The sequence below is a fragment of the Brachyistius frenatus genome, unplaced genomic scaffold (genome assembly GCF_029030835.1).
Source record: "Brachyistius frenatus isolate BFR_SWC_R1_liver_20210118 unplaced genomic scaffold, ASM2903083v1 Contig_25, whole genome shotgun sequence".
NCBI classification, from domain to species: Eukaryota; Metazoa; Chordata; class Actinopteri; family Embiotocidae; genus Brachyistius; species Brachyistius frenatus.
Genome location: NW_027210624.1, coordinates 4418370 through 4444299, shown reverse-complemented (window position 1 = coordinate 4444299; position 25930 = coordinate 4418370). Strand labels below are relative to the sequence as shown.

Sequence of the window (25930 nt, the reverse complement as noted above, 5' to 3'; positions counted from 1 at the left end):
GAATTTGTTGGCACAGATTTAAATGGTAAATGTTCTGCACTTGCATTTATACGTGTGTATACATATGTATACATACACACATACATATATATATACACACACACACACACACACACACACACACACACACACACACACACACACACACACACACACACACACACACACACACACACACACACACATTGTATTTGAAGTGCATCGTATGGAAATGTTAGTTCTATTCTGAAAGTCGATAAAGAATAAATTACCAAAACAATGGAAAGTGGTTTTAGATTTATTTTGTTTTGAATTACACTTAAATTAAATTTGAAAGACCATTTTTGCAGAATAGGCTATAGAGTAACATCTATTCCAATTATAAAAGCACAGTAAATAAAAGGAGCAAAGAGAGCCGTGTACAGATTCCTCTTTCTCCATGTGACCAGCTGATTCTCAATCATGTGATGTTCAACATGACTGAAAAGTGGATGTGGTGTTGTTTCATCTTTTGCATGTGACTTGTTTGCTCATAAAATTAACACTTTCTCCATGTTAAAAATGTTTCCCCCCCATCTTCATCAAAAGTGTCTCTAATAAGTAACTGGATTGCATTAATATGTGACTGCTTTATCCCCTCCCCACCCAAGTCTCTAAGGAAGATTACCATTGAACAGATGATGATTTACCAGTTTAGCAGAGATAATGACTAAGTTTATCTTCCGCTCAATAACTACAGTAAAACTACTTTCTGAAAGAGACCATCTTTACTACTGAAGCCCTTAACTAAGAGTGTGCTCCTCTTTTTTAAGCCTCCGAACTGATTGGATTGGATATATTTCTAATATTATCAATTTAAGATTCTTTAACAACAAAGAAAATGTTATATGGAAACGATTTTTTTTTTTTAATCTCACTACTCTGGCAAGTAGAAAAAGGAAGTGGAATGAAAATGTGCATCCGATTTCAACAGGCACCATACACACCGAGTCAGCATAGTAATTACAACCACCCACACAGTTCTGACAACACACACGCACACGCACACACACACACACACACACACACACACACACACACACACACACACACACACACACACACACTTGTACCAGTTACACACACAATTGCACATCGTGCAATATGGTGTAAACAGCTAGAAAGACCGATTCCAAGTCCTTTCTTGGCAGCGTGTTGGAGGTGCCAGTCTCCATGGGAAGGTGCTAATTTACAGCGAGCATAAAGAACAGCTTTTGCCAGTGCAGAGTTTCTGTTTATGCAGCATGAATCTGGGCCGGCCAGTCATTGTTACAGATGCCTACTTTAAGATGTGTGCTGCTGCACATGTGTGTACAGGCAAGCCCACACATACCTGCACATACACTGCCTAAAATTAGACCACATTGAAAATGTGGTTGACATGAACAGATCAGAACAGAACAGAACAGAGCGCACATAACCACTCACAGCAGCCTGATGATCCACTAATTCATGAGCAGCAGTACATGTTACAGCGAGACGAAGGGCCCTACTTTCGTCTGCCTGGGCGAAGCTCGTTCATGTATCCAACTTGTTTGGTATTATGGTAGAAACCTGCTAGTGTCATTTCACGTGCAGCTTTCACTTGCAAATGAATGGTCAACCCACTTTGAAGAAAAACAATTGAGATAAATATCGGCATTCATTCAAAATATACTGCGATGTGACTTTCGGTCCATATCACCAGGCATAACTGTGACTTTTACTTGAGTAAAGGATCTGAATATTTCTCAACAGTGCCAACAAAGATAAGAAAAATGACAACGTGCACCCTGAGAATGCAGTATTGTACCTGATCCAGAGCCAGAGGTGGTCATGTCATAGATGAGGTCCTTCAGCGTTGTTCCCACGGTGATGAAAGGGTGGTCCATGGAGGGGTCTTCCTCGTTGGGCACCCGGTGGTGGTGATGGTGAGCCCCGGCACCCCCAGCCCCCAGACCCCTGTGGCTGTGGCAAACATAGAAGGCCAAAACCAGGAGCAGGCAGAGCACACATACCGGGCCGGCTATCACTGCCGCAAGGGCCACGGGGCCCAGAGGAGGAGTCTTCACCGTGGGGACTACAAGGCACAAAGGAGAAGAGTTGTTTAGAAAACATAGCAGACCAAATATTAATAATTGATCTGTAATTGTACTGGGTTGTATCTCCCTCTGAGCTCAACTAGTGTGTGAACATTTAATTTGCTAGGCTGATGAGAGAATTGACCAGTAGTGCGCGCGCATACACGCACACACACACCTTTTCCTTCACTCATGAAGGAAGAGAAGTAATGTAAAAAAACAAATCCTAATTATCCATGGCTGTCTTTTTCTGTGTCCTTTGGTCTTTCTTTCCATCGCTTGATGGAAATTAGAAAGACAAACATTTGTAAAAAAAAAAAAAAATACATTAGGGATGTTGAAATGAATAAGAATCTGAAATAAAACAGCTAAAATAAACCAAAAACCTATCTTTTCTTTCCTGTCCACTTTATACTTTACTTGACTATACATGGACAGCATTTCCTTCCATACAATTAGTGTTTACATGTCTTATTTGGTCGCAGCGGTGACTGACTTTGTTCAGGCACCCGGGTTGGCAAATATAAAAAATATTCAGGTGAGTCTTTCATTTCTTTGCTTTATTGGCTTAAATGACAAACAGTATCATCTATTATTAATGAACATCACCTTAGTTAGTAACTTCATAACTGGCCAATAATGAGCATGGCTATTGTGGTTTTGGGTGTTCCCTTTAAACCCATACACTATGTATATAAAAAAAAAAAAAGACAAATTTGGCCAGCAAGGATTTGAAGCTCAATGTGGGTAGCTCCTCATTGCCACCTTGGCAGTGCCTAACAATGCCTAACTCAGCTAATCCAAAGAAGAGGGGGACAAAGACATGGTGCACAGGTGAAGTTCATGGCAACTTGAATAAAGCCTGAATGCTGAAACAAGCACCAAGGTGAGTCTCTGCCTGTGAGGCTCAATGGCCGAGACCTGTAGGCAGCTGATCATCTGTGAGAGTACCCACATAGCAGTCAAAAGAACCCTGGCCTTAGTTATCTACATTTAACATATAAAAATTCACCCCAGGCATATGAACCAGAAAATTAGCTAAAGAGAGAAAAAAAAAATGTTTTTGTACTAGACTGTTAGTGTTTTATTTCAACGTATTTCTCTGTTTATTTTTTACAATGGCTATTTGAGAAAGTGTGGTAGAGCACTGTAACACCAGGACAAACCCTTTCAAGGCTTCTCCATAGAGCTGCTGCTGGCAAAAAAACTGTAGTTGGTAACTTTGACAACAACAAAAAACAACACAAAAAAAAGTTTTGTCCTATTTGCTAAAACTGCCACTATGTTCTGAAAGTAGTAAATGAAGACATATGAGCCATAGAAAAAAATAACATAAAAATCAGGCTCCTATGGCCTCAAATTTGTGCTCCTAATGCCCTTCACAAGAATCCACCACGCCTGATTCAAGACAATTAATCGGAGCCCTCAGGTGTGTCTGACAGAGCGTCAGTCATTACTCATGCACACGCTGCAAGCTTTTTGCATATTAAGGCTACTGATTAGCATTGGTTTGTTTGAAAGTTGCCAAAAACATATCTGCAAAAAGGCCCCAGCGATCGCATCGGTTCACTGGTATTTATGTGTGCCTGTGCTCTCACAGCTAAATGTTCTTGAATGCGCTTTGCTGCTCATTCAAAACCAAAGTGGTGCAGTTCTGCCCTACATTAATAATCTCCAAAAAAATTAAATTGCATCAGAGGGGTTATGAAAAAAGTAATAATTTCTAAAAGAGAAGTTCTGTCTTTGGTAGGGAACCTCAATTTTGCAATGCGTGTTACTCCCCAGAGATGCTCATTTACATCCAGGCTCCTTGACCTCTCCAAATCTGTAGAGGAACTGCATGACATGCTGAGCTTAGATGACGGCTGCAGATCACACCTCAGGTTCTGGTCTCTGCTCTGCGACTAATGGAATGGAGGGATCTGCTGTCTTATTAAATAAATGTTATGGCAAACTGCAGAGCTCCCACTAGTTATACTCTAGCTCAATACTTAAATTTAATCGTCTTATGATGTCATTATCGTCCAATTGACTTCCTTCAAGCTGGCCCCCTTCTACACACTCTCCTGTGTAAAGCACATGGGAGGCTCTGGAAGTTTGCTGGTTATTTTGTGCTGCTGCTCTCCTTGTTGTACGTTTTTCACGTACTGTGTACTAAACACACATCAAAAGCAGAGAACTGAACTATGCCGAGATAGGGCGTCAAGATCTTTCTTTTTATATGTCAATACAATTGACTGGAGCTGTTGAATATACATAACACCACCAATGACCTTTCACGATTACAGAGAATTATTATTTATTACTGGATTTTTTTTTTATTTTTTTTTTCAAAGAACAACATTGGGTAGAGCGATGTGTTATTGATCATTGGCTCACACTGTGTGGTAATCAGATCAACTATTATTGACTTAAGACATTCACATTTTTTTCTCCCTGTCAATATACAATACAATGTGCAATCAGTGTTGATCAGTACAAGCGACTCTTTAATTCAAAGCAAATCTGACAAGGGCTGCGGGCAATATGACCCCACCCATTCTATCCATTCACCATATGCCAGCTGATACTGCCTGATAACGGCAGGTGAGTTAACCTCGCTTTTTTTCCCTCCTCTTCGCTTAGTTTACATTCCAGGTTGATTTCTGCCTGGCTGAAGCCCGAGATTCACCACTGAATGCACAAACAGCAAATATACACAGTGATTGTGTGCGTTCATTAACAATTGGCTTAAATACATTTATTAGTTGTGCATTTCATTTGTCACTGACAGAACTATAGTTTTTACAACAGTTGAAAATACGGTTACATCAATACTATCGAACATCTGCTTCGAATTCACAATCAAAGACTAGTTAAACATTGACAATATATGTCAAGGGCCTCAAAAGTATGTAAACACAAGCTTGTGTGTATTCTTACCGGGGAAGATTTCGAGGTCGGGGTGTTTGTTGCAATAGTCCGTGGTACAGCACATTGGGTAAATGCCACTGTCATGTTTGACTGACGGGGCACAGATGAAGGGCCGGTCTCGCGGGATCAGTTCATTTTCGTGGACACACTGGCGCTGCTCTGTGGTCAGCCGGCTACCTGACTTGCGAATGGCGACAAAACAGACGCCATCTGTCGTGCAGCTGGAGTTGGCACTGCAGCGGTCACAGTGACACTGGAGGGCTGGAAGAAGCAGAGGTGGAAAGAGGTTATAGTTGACACTTAGATTAGGTCATGAGATTCTAAAACATTTAATAGCGTTACTTCTATTTATTGACACCAACTTTTAACAATTTGACTTCAAACATATTTAGCTGAAGTTGAACAAGTTTCAGACCAGCGATTAGAATTTTTTTTTTGTCCACCTTTGTGTGACATACAATTTCTCATTTCACTTTGTGATTAGCCTAAACATCTTATGAAGGAATTCACTCTGCCCTGTCTGAGTCATGTAACTGTTTAGCCCAAGTGCTGCTGTTTACAATAGAAAACTAATCTATCCACTATGTTGTCACACAAAGTTCCATTTATTCCGAAAAAAATGCAACATTGCAAACTAAATCTGATGCTACTTTTCAGACATTATGAATGAAAAAAAACAACTTGAATTGCACCTTTTTCTAGTTTTGGTACATTTAAAACTTCACTTTATACTGCTCCTTCCTCAATGTGTGTGTGTGTGTGTGTGTGTGTGTGTGTGTGTGTGTGTGTGTGTGTGTGTGTGTGTGTGTGTGTGTGTGTGTGTGTGTGTGTGTGTTTGTGTGCTAGTGTGTAAGGGAAAGTACTCTCACCGAGGTAAAGTGAGACATTACATCACTTCAGTCATACCACACACACACACACACACACACACACACACACACACACACACACACACACACACACACACACACACACACACACACACTTTCACATTGCTGGCAGTTAGCAGCAATACAGAAACAGACAGACACACACAGCTGGAGAGCAGCTGGAGACTACATGGCTTATAATAGAAAAACACCAAGAATCAGATGTTTCACTTTACAGTCCTGCAAACTCCGTAGGTAGGTAGGTAGGTATTTACTTTATTAATCCCGAGGGGAATTTTTTTCGCTACAGCAGCATACATACATACAGAAGCAATAAGACAATAATAGAAACAATAGAATAAAATAATAGAAAAGCAATCAAATAAAATAGCAGTAAATAGCAGTAAAAAAATATAAATATAAAATATAAAATGCACAGTATATACAGTACATTATATATCTATATATATATAATATACAAACAAACCAAGAAACACAGTCAACAATGTTATTGTACTGTGATGGATTTTGTCAGAGGTGAGTTATTGTACAGTCTTATTGCGGTCGGCAGGAATGATCTCCTGTATCTGTCCTTGTGACAGCGGAGCTGGAGGAATCTTTTGGAGAAAGTGCTCCGCTGTCCCTGCAGCAGGTGGTGGAGAGGGTGGACAGGATTATCCAATATGGACAATAGTTTGTTCAGCGTCCTCCTCTCCACCACCTTTTCCAGGCTGTCCAGATTGTAGCCGATGATGGAGCCGGCCTTCTTAACCAGTTTGTTAAGTCTGTTGGTGTCACCGGCTCCAATGCTGCTCCCCCAGCAGACCCCAGCGAAGTACAAAGCACTGGCCACAACAGATGGTAGAACATCTCCAACATCTCGCTGCACACATTGAAGGATCGGAGTTTCCTCAACAAAAAGAGTCGACTCATCCCCTTCTTGTAGACAGCATTGATGTTGGTCTTCCAGTTCAGTCTGTTGTCGATGGACACACCCAGGTACTTGTACTCCTCAACCATGTCCACCTCCTCTCCCAGAACTTTCAGTGGTTGTGGAGCCGTCGCCTTCCTCCTGAAGTCGACCACCATCTCTCTGGTCTTGGCCACGTTCAGGAGCAGGTGATTCCTTCCCGTCCACTCCACAAAGTCCTCCACTACTGCCCTGTACTCGTCCTCCTGTCCATCCCTTATACATCCGACCACTGCAGAGTCATCAGAGAACTTCTGCAGATGGCAGGACTCTGAGTTGTACTGGAAGTCAGTTGTGTATAAGGTGAACAGGAAGGGAGACAGAACAGTTCCCTGAGGAGCTCCAGTACCACTGACCACCGTATCAGACAGCACACTGCCCAGACGGACAAACTGTGGTCTGCCTGTCAGGTAGTCAGTGATCCAGGAGACGGTGGACACGTCCACCCCCACCACCTGCAGCTTCTCACTCAGCAGCAGTGGTTGGATGGTGTTGAATGCACTGGAGAAATCAAAGAAAGTGATTCTCACAGAGTCACCGGTTCCATCCAGGTGAGACTGAGCTCGTTGCAGCAGGTAGATGATGTCATCGTCCACTCCCACACGAGGCTGGTACGCAAATTGCAGAGGGTCCAGAGAAGATTTCACCAGCGGCCTGAGGTGGGCCAAGACCAGCCTCTCCAGCACCTTCATCACATGAGATGTGAGGGCAACCGGACGGTAGTCGTTGAGGCCAGATGGAGTCGTCTTCTTGGGGACAGGAACCAGGCAGGACGTCTTCCACAGCACCGGGACCTCCTCCTGCTTCAGGCTCAGGTTGAAGAGGTGTTGTAGGACCTCAGCCAGCTGGACGGCGCAGGTCTTCAGGACCACGGGGCTGATGCCGTCAGGTCCTGCAGCCTTGCGCTGGTGGATTCTCTCCAGCTGTCTCCTAACCTGGCCAGTCGTCACAGAGAGGGGGGTGAGGGGGGTGTGTGTGTGTGTGGGGGGGGGGTCAAGGTGTCGATGGAGGAAGAGCCCTTTAAAGAGTACTTTATCCAGACTGGTTAAAGTCTCCAGTAACTGCCAAAAATGCACCGGGATGCTTAGTCTGTAGTTTAGACACAGTGGAGTGGATGGTGTCCACTGCTGCCTCTGTGTCAGCTGATGGAGGAATGTAAACAGCGATAACAATGGCGGACGTGAACTCCCTCGGTAAATAATAAGGGCGCATCCCCACGGCTAGCAGTTCAATGTCCGGGCTACAGAAACGTTCCTTCACACACACGTGGTCGGGATTGCACCACCTCTCGTTCACATAGACTGCAATCCCTCCACCTTTCTTCTTGCCGCTCCGAACAACGTCTCTGTCCGCCCAAATAGTCCTGAAGCCGGGTACGGCCGCGCTGTGGTCCGGGAGATGTGAGTGCAGCCATGTCTCGGTGAAACACATGATGCTGCACTCCCGGTACTCTCTCTGGGTCTTTACCAGCGCGCCGAGCTCGTCCGTCTTGTTGGCCAACGACCTCATGTTCCCCATTAAGATCTCCGGTACCGCTGGTTTATATTTCCTCCTTTCCGCCTTTAGCTGAGCTCCAGCTCTGTAACCCTGACGTCTTCTCCGAAGTTCAACGGGGATCTCAGGCCTTGCTCCGGGCAGCAGCGGTAGAGGGCTACTCAGCGCGATCAGCTGATCACGCGAGTAAACAATAACAGTGCCCCCAGCCAGAAACGCGGAAAAATTACGGTCCATTACGGACCGTTAACTTAACACACAAGAGAAAGAAAAAAACAACAACTCCGAAGAGAGGAGAAAGGCTTAAAAAATACTAATAATACTAATAACAAGGGGAGGGGAGCTGCTGCAACAGGCTGCCGCTAGCGCGGCGCCATCTTGGGAGAATATGACATACAGAATATGACTGGAAATCCAAGTTGGGCCCTATGGTCATCCTTTTCAGAATCTGCTGTGTCAGAAAAGTCAGAGCTTAATATTAATTTACTTGCTACATAGCCAATAGACAGGCAAAGTTTTGCCTAATTCTAGATAAACTCTGTTGAAATGTCCATCACAGGTTTTAAAAACACACACACACTCAGTGAAATACACTCACACTGGCAAATGTGTGTTCCCTGTGACATCTGATGTTTTAGACCAGTGGTTCTGTAACTGTGGTCCGCAGCGCACTGGTGCCTTGGAGTTTGGCTTATTTATGATGATTACCTATAACCATTTGTAAAGGTGTACCTTTGAAATACTTGTATACATTGTGTGCCTTGTGACCAAAACAAAGACTCAACACAACAAAAACACAGTGATAAGTACTGGGAGGCTGTGGCTCAGACGGTAGAGAGGGTTGAACACTAATCGGAAGGTTGGTGGTTCAATCCCCAGCTCCTCCTGTCCACATGCCTAAGTGTCCTTGAGCAAGACACTGAACCCTAAGTTGCTACCGGTGTGTGAATGTTCTCCTGATGGCAGCACCTTGCATGGTGATCTGTCTCATTAGTGTGTGAATGGGAAAAACTATGTTAAAGCACTTTGAGACCAAAAGGTGATAAAGCGCTATACAAGTACAGACCATTTATCATTTTACTGTGTTTGTACTGTATGCCTGATATTTCTTATCCCTTTATACCATAGAGCTCCACTGTTGTCCAAAACTATTGAAACACATCAATAAACCACTGTTGCACATGTTGCTTCATTACCACACATTTCCACTTCATTTAGACTCAATGCACCATCCTGCTGACAAAATGACTGCCCAACCAAATGTTGATTTATCTACCATCTCCGCCTGTTTAAGTGACAAAACTTTATCAATATGGTAAGTTCAAGATTCATGTCTTCAGTGGCCTGAGAGCCACAGACAGGATAGGGAGGTCAAACGACGCGGGTCTTTCCATGGGATTTGTGGAGTTAGTTTAATTAATATCGACTTTTTTGTAGTTCATTGACGGTGTGCTGCCAGTTTGCATATTAAAGTATCCTTGACTCCACAGACAAACGGTCGCAGGTGAGAAAAAAAAAAACATTGTGGTTCCAATGAGCTACATTACAGGCAGCTTATAAGTGCAACTAATATAATGCAAACTCCCTATTAAGACACTGATTTTTTTTTTTAATTGGATGAAAAACGTATTCTTCAGTCTTTAGAGACGTCTATACTTCTGTCGCAGTGACATATCTATATCCAAATATATCATTTATTTTCAACCAGATATTGAAAACACGTCTGATATTTGACAACAGCTTTGGAGGTCAGCTGTCACTCCAGCACCAAATTATGTAACATTCACACTCCTCTGTTCCACCCAGTGGTCACCATGTCGATGAAGAGGGAGTTTCAACCCACAAATGGCTGCTAAAATGATTGTAGCTATACGACGGCAGCCATATTTTCCCTTTGCTTTGCTTCGTTATCACGCCTGATAATTGATGTAGAAACGCTGATTGAGACATAAATTACAGTTCATTTTTTAATCTAATTGCATACCAGCCTCATGTGGGAGTGGACGACGCCATCATCTACCTGCTGCAACGAGCTCAGTCTCACCTGGATGGAACCGGTGACTCTGTGAGAATCACTTTCTTTGATTTCTCCAGTGCATTTAACACCATCCAACCACTGCTGCTGAGTGAGAAGCTGCGGGTGGTGGGGGTGGACGCGCCCACCGTCTCCTGGATCACTGACAGGCAGACCACAGTTTGTCCGTCTGGGCAGTGTGCTGTCTGATACGGTGGTCAGTGGTACTGGAGCTCCTCAGGGAACTGTTCTGTCTCCCTTCCTGTTCATCTTATACACAACTGACTTCCAGTACAACTCAGAGTCCTGCCATCTGCAGAAGTTCTCTGATGACTCTGCAGTGGTAGGATGTATAAGGGATGGACGGGAGGATGAGTACAGGGCAGTAGTGGAGGACTTTGTGGAGTGGGCGGGAAGAAATCACCTGCTCCTGAACGTAGCCAAGACCAGAGAGATGGTGGTCGACTTCAGGAGGAAGACGATGGCTCCACAACCGCTGAGAGTTCTGGGAGAGGAGGTGGACATGGTTGAGGAGTACAAGTACCTGGGTGTGTCCATGACAACAGACTGGAACTGGAAGACCAACATCAACGCTGTCTACAAGAAGGGGATGAGTCGACTCTTTTTCTTGAGGAAACTTCGCTCCTTCAATGTGTGCAGCAAGATGTTGGAGATGTTCTACCATCTGTTGTGGCCAGTGCTTTGTACTTCGCTGTGGTCTGCTGGGGGAGCAGCATTGGAGCCGGTGACACCAACAGACTTAACAAACTGGTTAAGAAGGCCGGCTCCATCATCGGCTACAAACTGGACAGCCTGGAAAAGGTGGTGGAGAGGAGGACGCTGAACAAACTATTGTCCATATTGGATAATCCTGTCCACCCTCTCCACCACCTGCTGCAGGGACAGAGGAGCACTTTCTCCAAAAGATTCCTCCAGCTCCGCTGTCACAAGGACAGATACAGGAGATCATTCCTGCCGACCGCAATAAGACTGTACAATAACTCACCTCTGGCAAAATCCATCACACAACAATAACACTGTTGACTGTGTTTCTTGGTTGTTTGTATATAATATACATATACATATATATATATACACTGTACTGTATATACTGTGCATTTTATATTTTTTTACTGCTATTTTATTGCTTTTCTATTATTCTATTATTATCTTATTGCTTCTGTAGCGAAAAAAAAAATTCCCCTCGGGGATCAATAAAGTAACTACCTAACCTAACCTAATAAAAGGTCAGTTGTGTGTAAGGCCTCAAGCTGGCCTTTTCAACCACTCCTTCTATTCCTTTATGTCATGCATGGCTAATTAAAGCTAGCCACCAAGTCATACTGCTTACAGTCAGCTTAAACAAAAATTGCAGCTATAAGATGCTCCACGGCTCCAAACTCAAGTCATGTGGAATATATTCAGAGTTTGTTGCATATATTGCTGCCATTGCTGTTATTTTGAAGTGCGTAAGGAGAAGTTGGAGCCACAGAGGTCAGGGCTTCTTTAATCACCTCTGAACACTGACAAATAGTGGGTCAGACACCAAGCAGAGGAAGGAATGTGCTTAATGCAAGGAAGTCTGCTTAGCAAATCCCTTCGGCTTCATGCTATTAGCAGTGGTGTTATGGAGAGCTATGAATAAATCAGGTCCCTCTCTCTGGGTCCCCACAGTGCCCCCCCACACCCCACCCCCTCTCACCCCTCCAGGACAGAGAGCTGAGAGTCTGGTATCATTACAAAGCTCAGAAACACATCATGTAAGGCCGGCTGGGTTAAAGCAGCACAATACGCCTCCTAAGATAAAACTAAATAATTAACAAGGCAGGCGCACAGTCTGAGGTGCAAAAGGTGCTGAGAGTGCCTGACAGGCACACAGAGTCAGTACGAAAGGTACACCCACGAAAATCTGCCCTGTGGTGCAATGTCAGGATTTGAACTATAAATATTAAAGTAAATGCCCATAAATGGATCCATTACATTACCACAAAGGAATATACTACTATTATACTACTATACCACTAAGTTTTAACTCAACAGCAAGCTTCCTCACCCATGGAATTTGTGGAATTGTCTGGAGGAGTGTATCTGTTTGTGTGTGTGTGTGTGTGTGTGTGTGTGTGTGTGTGTGTGTGTGTGTGTGTGTGTGTGTGTGTGTGTGTGTGTGTGTGTGTGTGTGTGTGTGTGTGTGTGTGTGTGTGTGTGTGTGTACGTTTTGTTGTCTTGTCTCAGCAAGATGGAAAAAGAAGACAGATCAAACAGTGGCTGACCGGCGACAGCTAAATAAAAACCAGCTGACACTCGTCTCCTCTGACTCAACCTCAGCACAGATAACTTCTGTCTGCTGTCCAACCAAAACACAAACAGACTGCAGTGTGTTAGCCAGGTATGTCTCAATGTCTAGACAAAACAAGAAAAATTTTCCATGAGCAATGTAGTTAAGGGTATTTTCTGACAGACACGCTGACAGTTAGTGGTGTATCTGATGATTATTGCAGGTAATGATGTTGTGAATAGTGTTTTTTGAGAGAAAATTTCACACACTTCTGATCAAAAACTAAATTTGTAAGTAAAACCACATGCCCCAAGAATAATATCATCTGGAACACAAACAAATAATCCTTTAAAGTTTTGTTGGTTTCGGAATCAGCCTCAGGCATTTTGCTTATGAAGCCAGTGTCCTTTTGCCTCACTGATTTTGTTTTATTGTCATTTAGGCCTCTTTGGCTGCAAATCAAAACCTTTTGGTTGCGAGTCAACTTTTACTTCCAAATGTGCATGTTAACCATGCCACGTGCACTAATTTACCATGGAAAGAAGAAACCATAAACATGATCCAATGATGATGAAATGGGGGTGGAGTTTAAGACCCAGCATTTGTGGATGCAGTGATAAACTGTTTTCCCAGACAATGTTTTTTGGGATTGTTCCTGAGCCCATGCAATGATTTCCACTTCAGAATTGTGTCTGTTTTTAATGCAACGCCACCTGAGGACCTTAGGATCATCACCATAAAATATTGATTGTTTTTTTTTTGTCTCATCCATTGCATAGAGATTTCTCTAGATTCCCTTTTGATGTTTTTATGTACCAAAGCTGATGAAATCTTCAAATGATTTGCTATTTCACATAGAGGAACATTATGCTTAGAATGTTCCACTATTTTTCCCAGTGTTGTTGAAGTCCTCCCCATCTTCACTGCTGAGAAACTCTACATCTTTGGGATGCTCTTTTTATATCCCATCATGCCACTGACATGTTACCAACTAACCTAATTAGAGGTGGGATGTTCCACTAGGATTGTTCTTAGTATTAGACAACTTTTCCAGTCTCTTGTTGCCCTTGTCCCAACTTTTTGAAATGTGTTGCTATCAAATAAAAAAAATTTTTTTTGCATTTTTAATGGTACAGTAACATTTCTCAATTTCTGCATTTGATATGTTGTCTTTGGTCTATTTTTAATTTGGCTTGATTTACAAAACATCACATTGTCACATTTTACAGTGTCCTTTTTCTTTTTAAATGGGGTTTTCATATAGATAAGCTGTACTTTATTTATAGTATCAGGAAATGGCTATGCAATGGGAGACATCTGGGGACACATTGGGAAGTTTACCTGATCTGTCCTGACAATATGTAACAGTTTGTTAGTTACCACTGTCATATTAGCACGTAGAGGTCATCAGTATGTAGTGTGGACACAGCACCACCTTATTGCATAGAGACAGAGCTGTGAAATAAGCTACATTTGGTAATAAACAAACTGCTACAGAAAGGTTTCAACAGGATTGTCATTAAAATCCATGACAAGACCGAACAGCTGATCAGTCAGATCCAACAGAAGAAATGCCCTGACCTCAGATAAACCTGCTGTTGCAATGATTTGAGATTAAATATAGAACCTCAATTGTGGAAGGATGGTTTAAAGTCCTCAGGAACATGAAACATTTGTTGTACTATTGGTCTGATTATGAGTTCTCAATGCTGAACAAAATTATAATGTTGGTGTATGTTAAAAATGGGCATAAAATATACTGCATATACTGCAGTACATAAGGTCTTCAAAAATTGAAATTTCTTTTCTCAACATGGTCAGCGTCAGTGAGCATAACACATGCACACAAGAAAATGTAGCTTTTATTTCACTGAAAATGACCAAGAATTGAAGGATATCCTTGTTTGGGATCAAATATTAGCTCCTGCTGCAGTGGTGTTCAAAAAAATTCCACACATCCCAGGGTGGAAATGGGCTGGAACTTTATTTTGGCAAAATGCAGGATGTGGGATTTAGAAAATCCAGGCATTCTTGATATAATTGTAAATGTATGAACACAAAAGGTTACTTTCTCTAAAAAAAATGTTTGCTGAAATTAGCGAGCACTTGACTTTTGCCAAGATATTCCATTCAATTCACCTGACAAGAGGCCTATCAAGATGCTGATTAAAAAGCATGATTATTGCAAAGGTGTGCCTATTACTGCTTTACATCAGCATCATAACTGCAGCAGACAGAAGACTGAACAGGACCTCATTGCATTAAACAGCTAATATTAGCATGCTACTATGCAGTATACAGTGTATATATAAAATATATATATATTTATAACACCGTGCACACGCACAACACAATGTTTATAACACAGTTCGCCCATTTTGCAAAGGGAGGGGCGTAAGCCCTTTTAAAGGCCGTTTTGTGTGTACGCAACAGGTATAAAATGAGGCCCTCGGTCTGCACAGGACCCGAGAGTCATGTAGCCAACAGTAACTGAACATCTGTAATTCCTCTGTTCAAACCAGATGCCATTGTGGACAATCTGATTATACCTAAATACACCATTCACAACATTGGGAGATAGATAAGGGCAGAATAAAAGTGAATGATGGAAAGATAAATTGCCATGACCACGCTTTAAGTGGCCAAATCACATCCTGAAGGAAGCCCCAGGAGACGTTTCAAATGAAAAGCTAGGATAAAGTTTAATCTAATACATGTCATAATACACTCACAGTGGAGGGCTAGCGGCAAAGAAAAATGTCCAGACAATGGCTTCACAGTGCACAAATCAATAGCAATTCAATTGCACAACCTCTGTGCAAAAAACAAAAAAAAACAAAGTCGCACATGCACTCTCAGCCTTGAAAAGTCCAACGGCAGTAATTTAATTACTGGCATTCAGTGTTCAGGCTCTATGCAGCACAGAGAGGAGATGAAAAGAGGATGAAATGCTGCAGAGGAACATTGAGGGCCAAACCTTACAGCTCCATTCATTTAAACTCTGCCATGACTCATGCTGTCACGATTCTCTGGCATAATTCTGCTACAGTTTTAATCATAACATGTAAGCAACCGTTTTCATTTTTTATTATTACTGCTTCAGTTAATTTCTCAGTAAAGTGATGTATCACACCCACAGAAAGCGACATTAGGTACACTTCAAAGCTGGGTCTTGTTTAGTGGCCACTGCATTGGGATCACCAACAAAAAAGAAAAGAAAAGGCAGCGAGCGGCAACATGTGCCTCTTGCAGCGATCGCGGTGCCACGACAAGTGTCTCTGTGCCAGACTCCTGAATCCTGACACGTAATCATACTGGCATCATACTGCATTGCAACAGTTTCAGACAACGAGTCATATCCAGCCTTTTCCGCTACGCTCGGAGGTGGGTAATGTCACAGTGAGACATCAGCGATTAAATATTAAGCGGAATTTGACTTAAAATTTTGAGTTGGCTAATTTTTTGGGGTGAAATAGACATGGCTCACTTGCACAAATTACACTGCTTGTTTGAATGTTTATAATGAAGTTGATTTTATATACCATGCATACAGCAAAATGATGTGTCGGGCAACATTTTATTGTGACTCTCGCATTCAATTTCTACAATCTGGCTTCAATTCCCCAACTAGCTGTGCATATCCTCAATTTTCCCGGTCTTCAAAATGTTCATACGCTTTGGTGTTGGTGTTGGTCTCCGAGTTTCTGTACAAGTGCGCACATTCTGCAGCCGAGTTTGTTTTTCTACACCCTGACTTTTGAATGTGGAGTGGCATTTCGCCTCTTTCAAGCTCCGTTTTGTGTATAAGCGAAATGGTTATAAATAATTCCCCAGGTCTGTATCCTATCCTGTGGCTCATTATTTCTCAGGAACATAACACAGACAGTTCAAAGCATTTACAGTTGACTTGGGTAGCAAACCTGAGCATGTTGTGGCCAGTTTACTGAAGCCCAATTACTGGCATCTTGTGTGACACAGTTATACGTTATGTCACATATGAACAACCAAACTGGAAAAACTAATCATGTCATTCTGCCAGGGGCAATCATAGAAGCGGTAAAAGGCCTCTCACCTATTGATGTTGAAGTTTGTCAGTTATTTTGCATATTACTCAGAATGGTGTTGGAGATGATAAAATCAAAAATAATGATAGAAAATAAAAAGAACTACACATTGGAGTTTGGAGAAAATGACAGGATCCGAAATTATAGGAAATGTAGGATCTGGTGTCTTGAAATTACACGCACCTTTAATATCCACTGAAATAATACTATAACTCTACTGTGATTCCAAATGTATCCCGTTTTTTTACGAGAGCAACGTTCTTCAAAATACCAGAAACCGATATTTGACTAATATTTGTGTCTGACAAATAGGTCAACATGCTTCCCTCATATGACTACATGCATTCGTTATTCACCCGCTCTGCCCACATGCTACCTGTCTTTCTGTAGTCAAAACGAGCCCCAAAAACAGATTTATTTTAATCTTCATATTGAGTCGGTGGGTTGAAGGGGTAGTTGTACAATTTCAGTTAGCTTTGTAAAAATAAACTCACTTGCAAGTTTATAGTTTATCATTTATTGATATGTTAATTATAAATTCATCCCTTTCAAAAAAGTAGACTTAATAAAAAAAAATGTTTTTTAAACAATGCTGTGATTTGCAAATTAGTTGTATTTGTCTATATTCATTTATTCTTTAGTAATAAGATGTCTGCATGTGTATAAAAGCTTTAGAAATTCAAATCACCTAGTATATTATCTCACCTAGTATACCATTTCACCAAGAGTTGCACCAACATCCTGCAGGATTGTTTGAGTTCATGCATAGCCACCTTTGCTTTGTTTTGATATAGAAACTGAGTGGAATCTGTGCTTCCTTTGAGACACACAGTTGTAATATTTTGGTTCGTCTCCATGTGGTAGAATGTAATATTTTCTATCAAAAACTTGTCTGTATTGCATTTGTGTTTTTAGTTTCAAGAGTCAAGCTTTTACATGACGGGGTCCACTTCATGACACCAACAGTGTTACTTGTTTGAGGAAAACCTTGTTCCTGGTGGCAGGAGTGGTGGGAAAAGTCCTGTTTTCAAGCTCCACACACATAAAATGACCCAAATTTAACATGAGGCACTTAGAGAGAATTAAAATGTTCAGCACTTTGCGGTACCTTGTGCTGTAAGTGCAGCACTATTTTATATCTTAAATGGCCGTCCTGAATTATACACTCATCCAACATCGACTGCCATTTATCTTTGCCTCGCTTTATCTCAAACAAAAATGCCTCTGATCTTGACAAACCTGAAGAATTAATTCTCCCCTGTATGAAGTTGCTGTCGAGTAAGTGCAACAGCTATAAAAGATTGCACTCTCCAGATCTGTAAAAGGTGAGAAATTCACTGACGACTAAATATAAATTTGTGCGAGTTGGAAAACATATTTAGCAACTTTCCTGCATTAATAACTCATCAACTAAATGTCGTTAAACACAAAACATTTAATTCCTACTAGGGATGGGGCATGGATTTCAAATTGTCGTTACAATCTACAAAATCAATTAATAAATGCAACTGTTTGTAATGCATTACTCCCGTCAGAAGGTGGCGGTAATGCGCCTAATAGCTGCCTGCCACCCAAATAACGTAGAGAGAAGAATAACACGCTGCTTTCAGGGGTCCAGAGCTTTGTAGACTATCATCCTTTCCTTATGGTGCGTTCAGGCAGCTGGAATGTGGGAAAGTTCTGGTTTTGGTAACCTCCGACTTTCCAGTGAAGAGCGTTCACATGGCAGCCCCAAAGAAATGGCTCTATATCTACTGTCTGAATATAGAAAAGTGACAACAACCTCGTCATAACCCATGTAGAGTATCACAGGGACGAAATAGAGTTCAGAAGGTCATTATTATTTGGACACTACATGTCATTTCTAGCAGAGAACGTTTGAAACGGTCAGCAAACCAACGGCAACAAAGAAACAGCCGTGTGGTTATGACTCGTCATTGTCTGTCAAAATAGTAATTAGTATTGTTAAACATCACAATACCCTGCTCTAACTAGTATGACCTAAATTACCCATGAAGTGCCAGATTTTTGCACTGAGCAAGTATATATCTTCCTTTCACTACAAACGTTGCAATGTCAGACCTACTTACCGGAGCTCAAAAAAACCATCAGACTTTCCTAGTGGGAAATGCGCCGTTCAACAGGCGTTCAGGGATTTTCTTTCTCCCACTTGGAGGTCACAACTTTCCAATTGCTTATGAACGCACCGTCATTTCCCCCATTAAATGTAAAATGTTACTCCAATCAGAGTGTGACGGTGACCCACCTAAAAGTCTTTATTAAACAACATCAAGAGCGACAAGGAGAAGAAGACCACGATACTACCAGGTAAAACTGTCTGGCGATGGGAGATTATACACTGCTCAAAAAAAATAAAGGGAACACTTAAACAACACAATGTAACTCCAAGTCAATCACACTTCTGGGAAATCAACCTGTCCAGTTAGGAAGCAACACTGATTGTGAATCAATTTCATCTACTGTTGTGCAACTGGAACAGGCAACAGGTGGAAATGAAGCAATTATCAAGACAACCCCTATAAAAGAACGGTTCTGCATCTCTGTCCTCATCCTTTCTGGTTGATTTTTGGTCACTTTTGCATTTTGCCAGCGCCCTCACCACTAGAGGTAGCATGAGACGGTGTCTACAACCCACAGAAGTTGCTCAGGTAGTGCAGCTCATCCAGGGTGGCACATCAATGCACGCTGTGGCAAGAAGGTTTGCTGTGTCTGTCAGCACAGTGTCAAGAGCACGGAGGAGATACCAGGAGACGGGCCGGTACACCAGGAGACGTGGAGGGGGCCGTAGGAGGACAACAACCCGGCAGCAGGACCGCTATCTGCTCCTTTGTGCAAGGAGGAACAGGAGGAGCGCTGCCAGAGCCCTACAAAATGACCTCCAGCAGGCCACTAATGTGCATGTTTCTGCTCAAACTGTCAGAAACAGACTCCGTGAGGGTGATACGAGGGCCCGACGTCCACAAGGACCTGGGGCCTGTGCTTACAGCCCGACACCGTGCGGGGTGATTGGCATTTGCCAGAGAACACCAAGATTGGCAGCTTCTCCGTCGGCGCCCTGTGCTCTTCGCGGATGAGAGCAGGTTCACACTGAGCACATGTGACAGGTGACAGAGTCTGGAGATGCCGTGGAGAACGTTCTGCTGCAAGCAACATCCTCCAGCGTGACCGGTTTTGGCGGTGGGTCAGTGATGGTCTGGGGAGGCATTTCTTTGGAGGGCCGCACAGCCCTCCATGTGCTAGCCAGAGGTACCCTGACTGCCATTATGTACCGGGATGAGATCCTCAGACCCATTGTAAGACCATATGCTGGTGCAGTGGGCCCTGGGTTCCTTCTGATGCAGGACAATGCTCGGCCTCATGTGGCTGGAGTGTGTAAGCAGTTCCTGCATGATGAAGGCATTGATGCTATGGACCGGCCCGCCCGTTCCCCAGACCTGAATCCAATCCAGCACATCTGGGACATCATGTCTCGTTCCATCCACCAACGCCACATCCACCACAGACTGTCCAGCTTTGATCCAGGTCTGGGAGGAGATCCCTCAGGAGAACATCCGTGGTCTCATCAGGATCATGCCCAGGCGTTGTAGGGAGTGATACAGGCACGTGGAGGACACACACACTACTGAGACTCATTTGGACTTGTCTTGAGGAATTTCCACAGAAGTTGGATCAGCCTATGATCTGATGTTTCCACTTTTATTTTGAGTATGATTCTGAATCCAGACCTCCATGGGATAAGGATTTTGATTTCCATTGATCATTCCTATGTTATTTTGATCTCAACACATTCCACTATGTAATGAATAAATATTTTCAACTGGAATATTTCATTCATTGAGATCTAGGTTGTGTTGTTTAAGTGTTCCCTTTATTTTTTTGAGCAGTGTATGTCAAGTGTGCGCATAGTTGAAACGTATGCAAAGATGAATACAAGCAGTCTAAAAGTTCTGTGTAAAACGCCTTCAAAAAAATATTTAAAAAATGCAGGAAATTCAAGCTTCATCTGTTTACCACCACATCTACGCAGTCATCAGAGAGCGAGGCACCACACGATGGTCTTCACTGATCACTAGTCAACAGCCCTGGTAAAGCTTGATGTTGGACGTGCAGCGCAAACAACGGCCCTCGTCTTAAACATGAAACAATTTTTTTGCTTGAAATGTCAATCCCCAGTGCTGAACTGAGGTCCCAAACCAAACTGTGACCTTTGTGTACCGTTACACCCTTAAAAGTAATTTGGATAAGTGTATATTGCCATTTTTTTTTTTTAAACACATCTTGCTATTGAAACAACTTATTTTGTAATTAGGTCATCAAATCATTGATATCCAGGCAACAGTCTACATGGGTTATACAAAAAAAATTGACACACAATTTATGTTTAACACAATTTCCTTAATTGTTAGACTTAAAACCAAAAATACAATATACCAACATACACACACATCCATGGGCTCTTCATATTACCGTCCATATGGTGCCCTGCCCCCACTCGGTTCCTTAGATCAATCTGTGCGAGTTCATACCCCCTTTTCAGTTGTACCTTTAGGCACATTTCCATAGGTCATGGCCCCAACCTCCCCCATCACTCCCCTCCCCGTCCACTCAGTCAGCTCTATTATGGCCAGCTCTTTGTCCATACCAGATGTGATCTTTGTGCATGTGTGCATATGTGTGTGCGTGCTGGGAAAGGGGGCCCACTGCTCCAGACCCAGATGAACCTCCCCATTTGTACAAAAAAAAAAAAAAAAAAGGGGGCAGTTATCTGCCCTGCTGAATTGTTTACCCTTGCCGGTCAAAGCTGGAGTCAAAGCTCAGCGTTGTGGTGTAAACCAAACGGTGGCTCACACTATGATAAATACAAACCCTGCGAGGGGGGTGCACGGATAGCCAACAAAGCCCTACAGGAAAGTCGAGCAACATGTGACACTGCGTCAACTTCGGAGTTTGTATATTTCAGAGGTCGTGCTGTCCGTTCTTTGTGCTGCCTTTGTCTACTATCATCTCTATGTTAGTATGTTCTCTAATGTGTGTGTGTGTGTGTGTGTGTGTGTGTGTGTGTGTGTGTGTGTGTGTGTGTGTGTGTGTGTGTGTGTGTGTGTGTGTGTGTGTGTGTGTGTGTGTGTGTGTGTGTGTGTGTGTGTGGCCAAACAGATTGAGAATAGTGGAGGGGGGGGGCAGTACATCTGTCTCAGCCACTGCTCTTATACAGGGGTCAGGGATCAGAATGTGTGCAGCCCGGTGACGTGCATGGAGCAGACTTCGATAACTTCCGAGTACTCGTCATTTGATATAACCGATATGATTGATAAAACTTCAGTTACACAAATGAAAAATAAGAGATTTAACAAGTATAGACAAATATTTTATCGTTACTTTTTTGGCTCTACAGAGGTGGGAAAAAGAATGTGCATCCCTGATATCAATGTCTACAACAACAAAAGTATTTTTTAGTCCAGTAGACTTTCTTCCATCATGTTCATGTGATAAGTAATTAAACTAGTTTATAATGTAGTAGGACTGCACATAAGACAAACGTAATCTTGTCATCTCATTTCTAAATTACAACGATCCTGACGCATTTTTATTAGAGACGTCATCTACATCAAAACAAGCGCTCCAACTTTCTCCCTCATAAATGCTTCGGAGTCCTCTTCCTCTGTGAAAATAATGACATAAAAGTGTGACAAGTAGATGTTGGTAAACATGTTCGTTTTGAGTGCTCTACTGTGTTGTTGTTATCATTATGTCTTGACCAATGGAGAACGTCCGCACTCTGCTGCAGTATTAATACTGAGGAAGGGCTTCTGAAGGGAAACAAACAATAGACTCAGCACACTAAAGTACACTTTTCATTTTGTAAAGTGCAGCAGTGTGCTGGTCTCGTCCGTTCATGCTAGCGCTGTCACTTTTCATTAGAAATCCAAACAATTGTTCGAACTTAATTAACGTTCAAACTGTAATGACCCGTTCGAATTCAAAATTGACAGTCTATATGAGCATTTACGCAGCAAGCTATATATGCATCATAGACTTTGACTCTCACCATATGATATAATGGGGAATATTTCACCTTCATGTAGCGAAGCTAATTAATACATTTTATTAGATTAAATTAAAAAAAATTCACCAAACCACTTGCCTTTTTATGAGATGAACTACTACTACTACTACTAAGATTAATCGAGTGTGCATGCAGTACATCTGGGAGCACCACTGTTACTGCATTCAAATGGAACGTGTAAGCTTCCGGTTACAACATAGGATACGAACGCAACATATCTTCACAGTAGAGGTCCATCTAATTCACTTTGTCACCATAATGTTATTCATTTGTAATTTTTTGACATTTATAAATCAATTTAGAGTTTGAGACTGAGAGAGCTGGAATTGTGCTTTCTCTTCGCTTCTGCCGAGCATCGTCTCAGCTTGAAAGTCCAGGAGTAAGGCAGTCTTAAGATAAATGACCACGTCCGTTCCGCATACACCGAGACACAGAGAGAAACCCTCCTGAGTGAAGCATGGACGGGGAAAGAGGCGGGGGTAGAGAGAACCAGAGTTAATGGAGGCCAGAGACAAGCGTGCTGTTTGGAAGGAGCTGACTCACAGCTCAGACTGAACCGGCTGACCGTCTGATTGGCTGCTCTGGTGCCTTGCCTCCAGTCCTACATCTGCAAAACACTTGGTTCTACCTGCTGCTCTGCAAAACACTGCGCTGCCAGCTCTACATCGAAATAACTCTAGTTTTAAATGCGTTTGTGCTTTCATTTTATTTTCATAGAAATAGTTATATAGCAAATCGATGCACCGTGACAGAAGTACCAAAGCAAAAAAAAAAAAAATAAGCACTCTACCAAAAATGATACACTTGTGTGAGAAACATCAGGTGCAAGAATGAAGCCTGTAGTCTAGTCGATACATCGTACATTCAGTCAGATTAGGCCGTTACATCAAAACTGAAAGACAATTGTGGTGACACTTCAATCAGTCTGCGTCTTACTACTTTATCAAGATCAGGTTTCTCAACCGCTTTTATTGCTATGAAATTCAATTGGGTGTACACCAAACTGAAAATCATCAGGTTCATCTTAATGAAACGTCTTCCAATAATAGTTGACTAGTTCCTAGCAAAAATATAATGGTCTTTTTTTTGCTTGAAATGCCCATCTTATTTGAAAAGTGTTGTGACTACAAGTTTCATTTGACATATTTTTTTAGGTGTTAGTGCAGTGATTATTTCTGAAACGGTGCAAAATACGCTTGTGTGGATCGATTAGAAAAATATATAAGGTCTGGATTTACCCGTACTCTTAGCCTGTCTTTTTTTTCCTTCCTTTTTTCTTTTTTAAGATACGTCCCTTTAATTGAAATTATACCACTTCCTCTACTTAGTATTGTTGAGGTCTTTCTCACATATGTAAGAAAAAAAAAGAAAAGAAGGTGTGTGTGTGGGGGGGGGGGGAGAAGAGAGATTAACTACTTGAATCGACAAGTAATTTGTATTCTTATTCGCATCTGAGATAAACAAGCATAACTGTCACCTGTCGTAAACAGAAAATCAGCAGTAAGGTTTTCGAATTCCATTTTTTGTGTGAACAGGGGTGTGTGGGGGAGGAGGCATTCATTAACGCATTAGTGCCTTTGAATCCAATGGCCACTGGCATGACTACAACTTCTCACATTAGTCGTGGTTCCTCGCTCCAGGACAACAGCCATCCAGGGTCACCCGCATGCCTGGCATTCCTCCATCGGTGGTACTTACAGCAGCGGCACACGGAATCCAGAAAAACAATGCTACACAAACATTTCAGAGAAACATAACAGATGCATACCTTTTTTTTTTTTTTTTTTAAAGCACTTCCGCAACACTGTGCAGAGAAAAGTAAGCACAGAATATCAACGGACAGCAGACTCTTTGGTTTGTTACAGAATCAGTATTAATATATAAAATAAAAAAAAATTCCACAACATATTTTAAATCCTACAGAAAGGCAGAAGCCGAGGTGTCACTATGGCTTTGATGAAAAATCACATGACTACTGCTTAACTAAAAAAAATATTACTTCCTGTTTTTTTGTTGCTCTAAAGGAAACTCTGGTTTCAACTACACCACGGCTATAGACAACTTTTTAAAAGTGTATGCAACCATCTACTTGAAATACACTTTCAGCAATTTACAGTGCAACACAAGTGGAGAATTTACATCCTCTCCAAATAGTTCTCACCTTGATTTTTGTAGTAGTGGAAAATTACAACATTCAAAACAAATTTAAATGCTTGCATGATGACTTTTTTTTTCTTTTTTTTATACAAAAGGTAGTTTTTCACAGGATGACAAATGAAAAAAAAACTAAAAAATATCACGCTATGACAATATTTCACAGCTATAATAATGAACACTAATATAATATCATTAGTTACATTGTTAAGTTGATATTACCATTGTATTTTAAGGAGGAGCTCTTGTGAACCATTTTGTATCCAACTGCAACTCGTGATTATTGTCATTATGGAATAATGAGCTGGTTATTTTCTCAATTAATTGATTACATATCTGGTTTGTAAAAATTCTCAAAAAAAAGTGAGAAGTGCATAAGTGTTAGAGATACGCCCTGCGCTTGTGTTCACCAAAGAACCAAACATGTTTGCCACACCTACTTGCGCCACCGACACAGGTGTGTTGTGCCAAGGTGGACAAAACTGTCCGTGTTTTTATTGGAAACTGGACGTCTGTCCTCGAGGACAACCCCATATTAATTTGTAAAGTATCCATATTGATCCCACATTGTTTTTTAATAACACTTCCACTGCATCTGTGTGTGACGCGCGTTGCAGAATCTGACAAGCAGTCAAGCAGAAAAGGAGAGTTGCAACGCAAAGGCGAGAGGCATTCGGACTTGGCTTTTCATTCATCCTAAAATCGGTTTGTAAGATCGGTTTGTCATTTACCAAAAAAATATTGGTTTTACCAGCTGACTGTGTTCACAGAAACCGTTTCGACAAGAAACATTTTTTTTTTCATGTTAATTGTTAGACAGTAAAGACACCACTGGCACAACAGCTCACGTGAACACCTGTGCCCAAGTCTTTTATTCCTAAGTTTTACATGTGTCCAACGACCATCATTGGATATTAGGCTGTGAAATGCAGATGACTGACATTCAATACTGTGCCTGAATTGCTCCCGTGTAGCCACCAAGCAGCAACTGACGTCAACCACTGGTTTGTGAAT

The 25930-nt window shown here is 42.0% G+C and overlaps 1 protein-coding gene across 1 annotated transcript in view; it reads right to left on the bottom strand.

Annotated features, from left to right (window-relative positions):
• The window catches only part of tgfbr1b (transforming growth factor, beta receptor 1 b), a 58646-nt gene that overhangs the window by 22132 nt on the left and 10584 nt on the right, over positions 1–25930 (bottom strand). Inside the window, exons 3-4 of the mRNA XM_069698092.1 lie at positions 5001–5252; positions 1811–2077 (exon numbers count right to left, since the gene is read on the bottom strand). Coding sequence (XP_069554193.1) covers positions 1811–2077; positions 5001–5252 — 519 coding nt within the window. The remainder of the gene's footprint in view (positions 1–1810; positions 2078–5000; positions 5253–25930) is intronic.